General features: G+C 31.0%; 2 protein-coding genes across 2 annotated transcripts; both read right to left on the bottom strand.

Annotated features, from left to right (window-relative positions):
* Positions 1 to 1,515: 1,515 nt before the first annotated feature.
* On the bottom strand, positions 1,516 to 3,565 carry LOC130827409 (anthocyanidin-3-O-glucoside rhamnosyltransferase-like). Its single transcript, XM_057693127.1, has one exon. It carries the CDS (start codon positions 3,386 to 3,388, stop codon positions 1,982 to 1,984), a length of 1,407 nt encoding a protein of 468 aa, XP_057549110.1. The 5' UTR covers positions 3,389 to 3,565; the 3' UTR covers positions 1,516 to 1,981.
* A 2,162-nt stretch (positions 3,566 to 5,727) lies between these two features.
* Positions 5,728 to 8,504, bottom strand: LOC130827411 (dimethylnonatriene synthase-like). The gene is made up of 2 exons (XM_057693129.1): positions 7,464 to 8,504; positions 5,728 to 6,748 (listed from the first exon to the last, which is right to left on the bottom strand). The coding sequence occupies exons 1-2, from the start codon at positions 8,442 to 8,444 to the stop codon at positions 6,119 to 6,121; spliced, it is 1,611 nt and encodes a 536-aa protein (XP_057549112.1). The 5' UTR covers positions 8,445 to 8,504; the 3' UTR covers positions 5,728 to 6,118.
* Positions 8,505 to 12,710: the final 4,206 nt, after the last annotated feature.

Below are 12,710 nucleotides of genomic sequence, written 5' to 3' on the forward strand. Positions count from 1 at the left end.
CAAACATTGATCCCCTTAGGAGCTAGACTGGGAGCCTGTATGAGCCATTTTTGTAGATTGGTTTCCTAGCCATGTCATAGATTTTGAGGCCAAACATCTAAAAAATCACTACAACACCACACTACCAAAACGTCTTCTCTATTGTTTGGACCACAACAATTAATCTGATGAAGGGACGGAAGCCTATACAAATAGTATGTACTTGTATCCATTTAGTTTAAAATAAAAAAAATACAAATAAACTATTATAATGGTTTATTAAATTATGTGTACGTCTTATTTATATGAAGTTGCACGATATTTGTTATCAAGGATTATTGGGAAACAATTTCCTTGTTAGTATATGTCAAGGAATCAACTCAACCAAAACTTAAGCTGATGGTTGAGGCTTCAGGATATATTATATACTCTACCACGCCCCCTCACACGAGATTCCTTTGGGCTAGAAGTGTGGATGCATTGTAGGCTCTTTTCATACCCGGCGGTTAATATGCCACTTTAAATGAGGGGTGGTTGAGATTCAATCCAATGACCCCTTGTCATGCTGGCTTTTGATACTATGTCAAGTAATCAACTCACCAAAAGCTTAAGCTGATGGTTGAAGCCCCAGGATATGTTATATACTCTACCAGTATCATCATTAATAAGGGTAATATTGCATACATCTAATTCCTCCAAACCTTAACCTAGATAGAAGCCACTTAATGATATTATGGTAATGGAATGGACCATTAAACTCTTATGGTTGCTATATTGTCATCTTTTGATTCTCATTGATGGTTGAACTGACCATTTAGGTCATGCGAAGATATATTGTTGCAGAATCTTAAGAAAAATTAAGGGAGTTTACGAGAGGAAAAGAGGTCACTCAAGAAAGCATGCGAGAGTTTGTTCAAGGATTAGATTTGCCTAAGACGGCAAAGGCTAATCTATTAAATTTGACACCACATACGTACATCGGAGCAGCGCATGAGCTGGCTATGATGGTCGATGTGGCCGTGAACATGGTGTATGGATTCTCGGATTCATAGACTTTTTTTGATTCAGATATATCCCATCAAGTTATATTTTTTGTCAACTAATAATGTTTTTGCCAACCCAATAATAATTATAGCATAACTTAAATCAACTGAGTGAATATTTCTAACTGTCTGCAAATCCTTTTTATTAGGACAACACAATTTGATTTGCTGTTGGCATTCAGGAATTTGAATTGCTATTCTGCAAGATTGCAAGAACATTGTGGTTTGTCCATGCTTTATAAATTTTGAATGAACTTTGTATGCAAGAAAACCTACATCCAATTCAAGTACCTTTCCTAGTTACATTTTAACCTTTTCATTTCAAACTTTTTGGTATGTTGTTTTTATTTGCACGTCACTCTCAATCAGGGTTTTATTACCTAAGTTATCTCTTTGATAAGTGTATGGTTTACTGTCATCCAACTCTCTCCAGACCATAATGATGATGACGATGATGATTTCAACTTGAATTTGCACGCCATTCTCGATCTGGGTTTCAATACGTAAGTTATATATTTGATAAAGGTATGATTTGCTGCCATCCAACTATCTCTAGACCATTATAACTTCTATAAGCGAGATATACAAAATATAATAATGATGATAATTTCAAACTTTTCAGGCCGGTTAATTTTTGGGTTGCGAGTTAAAATTCCTGAGTTATAACCCATTAACTTCTAGTCGATTTTCAAGTCAAATTTATGTCCAAATCTAAATTTGACATAATCTAATTGTATACAGCTAAGTACACAACAATGCAACACATAATTGTTACAAAAGCAACCATTATCGTTACTACTTTTACAAAAGAAAAAAAACCCTAATACAAGACCATTTCATCACCTTTTTTTACTATTGTGAAGCCTATTAAGAAGTACTCCATAATCGTAACAAAAAAACCCTAGCAAAGTAGCAAGTAAGAGTGCCTTTAAACAAACAGTTACATTTTATTATTGTTGTTAACCCTTGTAAGCCAAATCATGGAGTTCCTTAACCAAATTTGCAACATATTTATCTTCAATCTCTTTATTCAAGAAAAACTTTCTCCATTTCATATGATTTTCTCTAATGGATTTACCTGGTTCTTCATCAATATCCACCATGATCATCTTTATTGCTTCCAAAATATCATCTTTCCCAAAATACCCATCATCTCTTCTATTAACCTCCACACCCACCTTCAAATCACCACTAAAAAGCTTAGAATTCAAGAATTGATCACCCTTTAATGGCACAAATACTAATTGACAATCATTCACTATCCCTTCAATTACAGAACTAAATCCAGAATGGTTAAGATAGCATCCTACACTTTTGTGTGCTAATATGTGCTGCTGCTGGACCCACCCAGTATGAACTACCCCCCTTTCTTTGATTCTTTCTCTAAACCCTTCAGGTAATGATTCCTCTAATTTCTTTTCAGAATCAATTGGATTAATCCCAAAATTTAAAACCAAGAAAAAGGGTAAATTTGTTAGTTCTAACCCAGTTGAAATCTCTTTAATTTGATCATTATTCAAGTATGTTTCACTTCCAAAATTGCAGAAAATGACGGATTTTTCTGGAAATTTTCCCAACCATTTCCGCCATTTTTCTTCTAATTCACCAGATTCTGGTTGAGGAACAAAACACCCAGCTAAAATCAAAGGTTTTCCGATCTGGGTTTGAATATAATCCAAATACGGACCTTCGATTTCAGTACAAGACTTGTAAATGGTTGAATCACATGCTTTTGTGAAGTTCATAATTCTTTCGAAAACAGATTTTCCGCCATTAAAGCTCTTGAAAAGGTACTGAAAATCTCGAGCCTGGAAAGCTTTCATTGAAGAAATCGAAGAAGTTTCTGGAAACCCTTTTGAAGGCTTCTTCAAATCCTCAATACTCGGCAATTTTCCAGAAACCACCATTCTTGATGGAACAGTAAGATAAGAATTCGCAACAGCAGAAAAAACACTGAAATTAACCCCTTTAATATTCATCTGAGCCGCCATTGAAGGAAGCCAATAATGGGCAAAATCAAATAGAACAATCTGGGGTTTAAGATTCAAAAGTAATGATTCAACTTGGGGTTTCATTTGATCAAGTGCAAGTTTCAGAAGTTCAGCTGTTTGATTTGTAATGTCTGTACTACTATCAAAATTGGGGGATAGTCCTACAATTGGAGGGATAGTTAAGGGGATAATTTGGTTTGTAGGGCAGTTTTTAAGGGAGGATTGGATTCTTGGGATGTTACCTGGTATTGAAAAGAAAGAGATTTGGATTCCATGGGAGGAAAGCTTGTTAGAGAGTTGTATAAATGGGTTAATATGACCATATGCAAACCATGGAAACATCACAATGTGAAGATTTTTCTTTGTGTTTTCCATTATTTTCTTTACTTTCTTGATTCTTTTTTCTAAAAGATTGTTTAGAAAGTGTAAGATTTGCTTGCTTTGTTGATAGTCTTTTTCATCACATTTTTATAGAACATACATGTGACTATGTCAATGTGTATGTAGGGGGGCAGTTGTAATTTATGCCTTTTGTAAGCCCACGTCACTAATGTAGCTCATGTTCCTCATATGTACTACATTAATATTGCTTCTTGATAGTTCATGGCCAACTTTCAACCTATAATTGCTCCTTTTTAGTCTAGTTAGTCTCTTAAAAGATCATCTTTTTAAGAGATATTGATGTACAATTTTATTTAACTGCAAGCGCACGGTGCACGTGTAGTCGCAGGTCGAACACAAGGAAGTTAGGACAAGAAACTTGCTAAATTCTACTAAACCCTAAGACAAGAACAATTTAATAAATGACAATTTCTAAGAAAATAATTAAAGTATGACAAGGAAACATTAAACTAATACAAATTTGATAAAGAAGGATTAAACTAATAATGAGAAAGTAAATCAAAGACAAGAAATTAAAAGCTTACAAGAGTTAAAATGATGTTCAAATGGAGAGGAAAATGAAGGAGGAAGAAGAACAGACTTTTAGTCTCCCTCCTTGTGCTCCTCTAAAGAAGGCTTAACCTAAAATGCTCCTCATTAACCCCAAGATAAACCCCTAAGAAGTTAATTAAAATAAAGATAAAATTAAATAATACAAAATTAAAGTATTGAAAAATGGGATGCACAAATTCCAGAAGAAAAAGCCTGCTCGGCGTCCACTTTCACGACCAGGAAGTCGAGTTGGCGTTTTTGACTGATAGTTTCTGCAAACTTTAAACAATCGTCATTTCTTACTCGGTTATCGAAATTGGACATATAATATGCCGTTAGAAAGATCTTGAAGTCTAGTTTCCAATCCCACAAACCTTTTATTAATGCAATCTTTCTATCAAAAGTTATGGATAAAAGAGTAGACATGCATCAAATTTCACCTCCAAACTTTTGCATTATAAGCACTCTTCTATTCTTTTGTTCATTTTTTTTGTAGAACATCTTCACCCGAGCTAAAATATTTCTTAGTGAACTCCTTCATCATTAAAACCAATTCATCATTAAAACCATAAGAATTATGCTTAAAACAATCAAAACCACTCAAAATCAACATGAATAACCAAAACGAACAAAGTAGCATAAATCTTCAAAATAATCACGGAATCACTAACAACGACCATCATTAAGGAGTATGAAATGATATAAATAAGTGCAAATAATTGCACTTATCAGACATATCTCAGGCCCAGTCCATTAAAACTTAATGCCTACTTATATTATTCCCGTATCCTTAATACCTACTCACAATATCTTAAATGTCTACTTACATTATTTTTAATGCTACTTACAATATTTCAAAAAATATATATTGAGCTGGCCCAATTAGAGATGGTCTCTCAAAAAGACCGTTTCTCACAAGAATTTGTGTTTTTAGTCATGGTTGTGAGTTAGAGTGTTTAATGGTCGGACCTCTATTTTAAGCTCTTATTCGACTTGTTTTTAGAAGGGTTTTGTAAGGGTATGGTTGAAAATGAGTTGGGCTGAAAATGAACTCTACTACAATCAAAAATGAAACGGGCTATAAAAGGGTTTAATAAAGGTCGAAAACAGGCCTTTGTAAATAGAATAAATGATGGATGATTTGTTATTAGAAATGACAATGCAAATGAGGAATATTCACATTTCTACAATCTAATTATTAAATTGATCAGTGTGGATTATAATAATTTTTAGTAATAGAAACAGACCGGCCTTTCCTGTGTAAAACCCGCATTATCAAACTCGGCCTATATTTGCTTAAGTCCAGTCCGATTTGTATCCGGCCCATTAAACACTCCTAGTTGAGAGCTAATTTTACAAATAAAATTAATGTGCACAACTTTTACAATGTGTAACTTCGTCTTACAAGGGAGGTAACTTTGAATCAAGATCATGTTTATTAAATAATAAATGATAATGATGAAAAAAAAGGATTTATAGCAATAATAACACAAAGGGGTTACAAGAATTAAAATTTAAATAATTACACCCTAGGTGAAGATTAGCCTTTGTATATGATATACGTTAACTCTGTCTTACGAAAGGTGCAACTTTAAATCACCATATGAGTAACTTGATTAATTAATACTCCTCTTTCCTATTGATTTTACGAAACTAGTATTAATCACAGTACTTATTATTATTTATGTATTGCTTCATTATTATTTATACATTCACTAGTACCTTATATAGTTATACCAATCAGAAAAACAAAATACAATTAAAAGATAAGACTGCATAGATTGTTTAATTTTATCTTTTATAACCGTTAAGTTTATTTTATTTCTCCATAAAAGATGTTATGTAAGAACATAAAATTTAACAAAGACACGAAAGGAGTATTCCTCTGTACCATTGACAATGCTACATTATACATTTCTACGTGAAAACTCTTGAGAAAATATTTAGCAATCTCAACGAGAGGAAAGGATAATATTATAAGCAACTTAAACGTTGACATTCGCACAAATTCTTGTGTGAGACGGTCTTACCATGAGATACTCCTAATACATGAGTTGATTAGCCCAAATAATACAATTATTTGTATATAAGCTTTTTATTTTAAGATCATCTTACAGAAAGACATTCTTATAGATCATTTTTTTTTTTAATTTATTTTTTATCATAGTGGCTTTACAAGGCATCATACATCTCGACAGGCATCCGGGTTGCAAGAATAGCATGTAATGGGCTTTTCCTTGGCATAGCAAGGCCTAAAGCCTCTGACATATCAATTGGGCCCCTTTTCTCGGCCCGAATATCAAATCCTTGGATCAAACGGGCCAAAGTTAAGTGCACCACTTGTAACCCAAAAGTCATCCCGGGGCAAGCCCTCCTACCCAAAGAAAAAGGGATGTACTCAAAACATACCCCCTTATAGTCAATACTCGTATTCTCCACAAGGAACCTTTCTGGTCGAAAATCATTCGGCCTAGACCACACTCGAGGGTCACGATGTATTTTCCAAATATCGACTATTATGCGAGTTCCTTTTGGGATTAAGTGGCCGTCTATGTAACAATCTTCGGACGCCTCTCTTGGACCCGCCAAGGGTGATGGTGGGTACAAACGAAGTGTTTCCATTACGATGGCTCGTAGGTACGGTAGATTTGGTGTGTCTGATTCTTCTACCCATCTTTCTTTACCAACAATGTGGTCCAATTCTTCTTGGGCTTTCTTTAGTGCCTCTGGATGGTTAAGTAGCAGTGACACAACCCATGTTAATGTGATCGAGGTGCTTTCTGACCCGGTCAATAGTAGTATCTGTATTCATATTAAACAAACTTAAACATCATGTTTCTATAATCCGGAGAAGATTTAAGACAAAATAAAATGATGTTGATAATATAAAAAAACATCGATCAAAATGAAAATGGTTAACTAATCTTTATAGATAAAAAAGTGTTTAATAATGATGCTTGGATCTGAGTCAATGATGTCACATAGCAATGCACCTACCAATTTAATTGGCACATATATTAGTACCTTTAAGTATATGATTGTAACTGACTATATTATTAGGGTGCTTTGCAAACTACTGACAGCTAATAGCTGGTTGGTGATTGGAGTGACTAATTTAACCGATTGATTTTATCAATTGGTTTGACTATCTGATTTTGAATTCGCTGCTAGAAGCAATTTGTCCAAAATTAGCTGATTTACAACAATATAACAATAAGCTGTTTCAATCAGCTAATTTACCAAATGTTAGAATTTTATTGACCATTCAACCATTTATTTGTGTCAAAATCAGCTAAAATTGCCTAAAAAATTATTTTTACCAAATACTCTATTAAATGATACACTTGTGAAAATAGGCATATCAATGCATTTTTAAAATACATTTAGTCGTTTCCCATATGTACATGTTAAAAGTATGCATATGACTATTTATGTTGAAATTCAACTATATGTGTTATGGAATTAGACCCATCGATATCTTATTTTTTAAAAGATAATTAAAATGAAAATAAATTACCAATGATGTTGCCTTGATGACGACCTCTCTAGTATAGCCGGACATGATACATCCTTCACCTATGTTTGACAATAACACATCCATGAAATCACCATCCTCATAAGTAACATTTTCTTGTTCTTTCCTTCTTTGTATATGCTCATCAACCCACTGTCCAATGATCATATCAATTCCCTTATGAACATCCTTCATACACTTAATGTATCCCACAAAATCGAACCATTCTAACCATGTCACAAAATCGGAAGGAATAGCAACACCAGCAACATATGTTGCCTTACCAATTAACTTCTTAAATTGCGATGGCAATGTGCCATTTTTTTCGTATGCATCAGGAGAAAATGTTTTCCCTACTATCATTCGTATAACGATGTTAAAACTATTATACTCAAACCACTTACAAAGTGAAATCACACCACTTTGTAACGTGTTATGTTCAACATGTTTTTGACATTTCTTAAACAAATATTTGATGAAAGAATTTATCTCAGCATTTCGAACATGTTTCATTTGTTCGAGTCTTTTTTTAGATAAAAGCTCAACAGTTGAAATCTTTCTAATATCACGCCAATATTTTCCATAAGGAGAAATGGCGAATGATGCGTAATCATAAGCAACGTGTTTACTAAAAGCCATATTAGGCCGTGTTGCTGTTACTGCATCATTGTTTGTGAAACAATCTTTTATCATTTCCCATGAACACAACACAACGGCTTGTTGTTGGCCGAGTCGGAGCAAGTAGATTGGCCCACACTCATCGGCCATAGCGCCGAGGGTTCGGGCTATGGTTTGTTTACCTCCTAAGAGATGCAAGTGCCCTATGAATGGTAACGCCCCTCGTGGTTGAGGAAGTGGTGAACAATTATGTTTCACATTTTTATTTTTTTTCAAAGTTAGTGCACTTAAGAGTGTAGGAAACAAAGTTAATAAAAAGAAAGTAATTACAAAAATTATTTGCCAATATGAAACAAAATATTGCATTTTTTTTCTTGTGAAAGTAAACTTAAAATGATGAATTTGGGGTTTTGAGGGTGAAAAATATTTTAGTTTATGGTGCTATTTATAGAAGTTTGTTTGTAGCTCTACAAGTGGTTATTTTTTAAGTTGGTACATGTGGACTTTGATTCTCCACTACATAAATAAATTTTGCACCACATATTTTAGCATGAGAGCATTACTATTTACTTCTTAATACTCATGATAGAAATTTTTTTTAATTCCAAAGGTCAGTTACTTATCATTTAAAAATTCTCATTTCTTTTATTTATTTTTTAAAGATTTAACTTTTATATCACGTTTTAAAAGTAAATGTAATATAAAGGTCAGTTGTTTAAAAGATAAATATTATGAAATCAAAGGTGAAAATTTTAGATGTAAAATTTTCATTTTTAATATTCTGCCTCAAATTTTGCCCTCCTATTACATATTCTCTCCAATTCATTATTAATGTCTCATTTGCTTTATACACTTTATCCAATGTACTTATTCAATCCTTAATGCCCATAAGAAATTAATGACTATAACTCCTAAATAATTGAACAATGCAAGGGTTATACATCTTAGCAATACTCCCTCCGATGCAAGAGTTATATATATATATATATATATATATATATATATATATATATATATATATATATATATATATTATATTTAATAAATTAGTTATATCTTTCAAAACAAACATAAGAAATTGATTTTTTTAATACATATAAAATAAAAGATCAAAGGTGAATTGCGTTAAAATCCCACTTAACCATGTAATATCTGGTCAAAGCCCTCAAAACCCGATGACTTGACAATAATGCTTACATTTTATTATTTATAATGATTATAACTCCTAAATAATTGAAAAGTAATTTTTAAAATCCTCAAATTTCAAATTAGTTTTAACAAATAATTGATCTAATAAATATACCTCAATAATTCTAAAGCCTCAAAGTAACATGATAGAGAAATAGATTTGAAACGAGATTATCGTTTTGACAACGTTGATAGCTACGACGACTCTGAAGAACTTGTGGTTCATAAATCATACTTCTATCCTATATTTCTATTCCTTCGAAGACTGAGTCTATGACAATTGACAAAGACAGGATGAAGCAAAAAGCAAGCGTTATACTTCTACTTCCTTGTTATATTATACTTATTACTGATAGTGATGTTTTTCCACTTAATGTATTATAATCAAGTGCGAATATTTTAAAAGAATATAAGTACTTCAATAACTTGGCAAAATGGGAAGCGGGTGCAGCATGTATTTCTCTCATATTTATATCCAACCTAAAATTTTTATACCTACTACTTATTCACTACTTATGGTAGAGAAGATTTTCATACCCACATCTACCCACCCACTATGGTCTATGGTCAATTGGATATACCATAAACTCGCCTCATTCACTCAATCATGCCCGCGTTATACTGTAACAACCCGAAACTAACCAACTGATTAAACAAAATTAATTTAAACTAATGCGAAAGCTTAACACTTATATCGGGCTATTACGTTGATAATATAATCAATTACTCAACTAACTATATCATCCACTAGACATCTATTAAGGATTTAATTATACAGTTTAAAAATTTTGAAAGATGTAAATAAATTACATCAAGAATCATTTGAAATGATTTAAAATACACAATTTTCTGCAGAAAATCGAGTAGAGTTCGTTTGTAAATTGGATGAACCAAAATTTTTCATTTTGACTTAAAGTCATCTGCAAGTTCAAAACCAACATTTCAAAATAACAACTAATCAGTGGCACGTGCGCCAACCATTTCAAAATCACATCATCTCGTATGGTGAAATCTTTTTTCCAAAAATCCAAAATAAGTGCTAAAATAATTTTAAATAAAAGATTTCCTTTACTTAATTTTTTTTATATGAGTGGTTGAGATTATTTTGTTGATTACTAATCTTTACGCTTTCAGCCGCCGTTGACTTCATCAATCTCAATCTTCTCAGAATCTATCCCCCACCAGGACAGGTTCAAAGAACAAAACCACATAGTCAATTTATGCTGAGTACACCTTTAACATAGCTTAAATCCTTTCACAACCCAACCCAAATATTGATTATATATAACATATAGCGGAAAAGAAATTTTATAACTAAATTTACACAAAATGATTGGGCACTGCTTTCTGACTGTACAACGACTCTAACCTTCATGTAGGTCATGTATCGGCATATAGTATTAGCTAAATAGACTGAACTAGATACCATACTATAAATCTAATACATTTGCAGGTAGGATTTATTAATCATATCAATCATATACTACAAAACATTTATTTTTGCAAACACAATACTATTAAATACATTATAAAACATTTATCTTTATTCTTTATTTTTCGATTTTATAAATCAAATATCTTTCCACTTTCTTTGCCAAAACATTTTCTTTCAAGATTAGAAATTATCATTTAATGGATAGAACTTTCTTTTCTGTTTTCTTTACTAAAACTTTTCCTTTTAAAGTCTTTAAATCATAAATCTATGGAATGGAACAAACTTTCTTTTCCATCGGGCTAGCTAGGCGCTCCGGGTAACTATTAGACAAAGATCCCTAGTGTGCACACCCCATAAACGGCCAAGCCGTAGCAGAAGATCTAAGTCTGAGGTACTGATCAACGTACCCCCAACCACTAGTGGAAAAAAAGCTTATATGCTGCGGTTTTATCCCTATTCTATGCTGCGGTTTTGACCCGCAACACTTGTGATAGCAGCATATGACACAATATTATATGCTACGGTTCAAAACCCAGCATATAGTCACCTTTTGTTTTTTTTAAAAAGAGGGACTATATGCTGCAGTTTCTTCATTATTTTTTTTTCATTTTATATTTATTTGCCAATAAATATTTAAAACTATAGACATAATAACAATTACACTAATAATCTTTTAATATTTCCCCAATCATCACTAAAATTTTCTCACACAACTCCAAATCAATCATTATTACTTAATTATGTATATAGTGATGGATGACGAATTTTAATTAATACTCCATAATAATCCATATTTTATAACAATTGTATTTTACACAATTGCAAAAATATATATCTTTACAATCTAACAATGTTATATATATATATATATATATATATATATATATGTATATATATATATATATATGTGTGTATATATATATATATGTATATATATATATATATATGTATATATATATATATATATATGTATATATATATATATATATATATATATATATATATATATATATATATATATATATATATATATATATGTGTATATATATATATATATATGTATATGTATATATATATATATATATATATATATATATATATATATGTATATATATATATATGTATATATATATATATATATATATACATATATATATATATATATACATATATATATATATACATATATATATATATATACATATATATATATATATATACATATATATATATATATATATATAGACACACACACACGCAAATTAGAAAAATCTATACTAATTAATCGACTACCTTGTCCTTTATTTCATCAGTGAGTTAATGCATGTTAAGGAACGCAAATTCAACATTGTAGTTAAAAAAAACACAGAACATGAGATAGAGGATAGATTACTTACAAAACGCAAATAAACTTATATTGGTGCAACCATGTACTTACAAAGTCGTAAACTTATACTTTTGCAAACCAAATTCATACTTATACTTCTTCATACTTATATACAAAAACAAACTTATACACAACATTCCAAGTTATAAACTTATAATTACAAAACTTATACACAACATTTCAAGTTATAAATTTATACTTAGAAAGTTATAAACTTATACTTACATTCGTACACAACCTACTACAATTTGCAATCAAATACAATATTTCAATACTTTAAAATTCATACTTATACTTCTTCATAACAATATGTCTTACACTTTAAAATTCATACTTGTATATACTTTTTCATACATAAACACAAAATTAAAAAAACTTATAGACAACATTTCAGTTTATACACAACATTTCAAGTTATAAACTTATACTTTTAAATCCATACTTATACATAAAAGCAAATTTAGAATTACACAATACTATATTTCTTTTATCATCATATATCTATCAACTTGTCAAATTACCAACATTTCAAATTATAAACTTTACACAAACCATATAACAAATAAAAAAAAATAATTAATCCATAAAAGCACTTCACATGAAACAACATTGTAAATATAGC

Source organism: Amaranthus tricolor, chromosome 11 (assembly GCF_026212465.1).
Source record: "Amaranthus tricolor cultivar Red isolate AtriRed21 chromosome 11, ASM2621246v1, whole genome shotgun sequence".
NCBI lineage: Eukaryota > Viridiplantae > Streptophyta > Magnoliopsida > Caryophyllales > Amaranthaceae > Amaranthus > Amaranthus tricolor.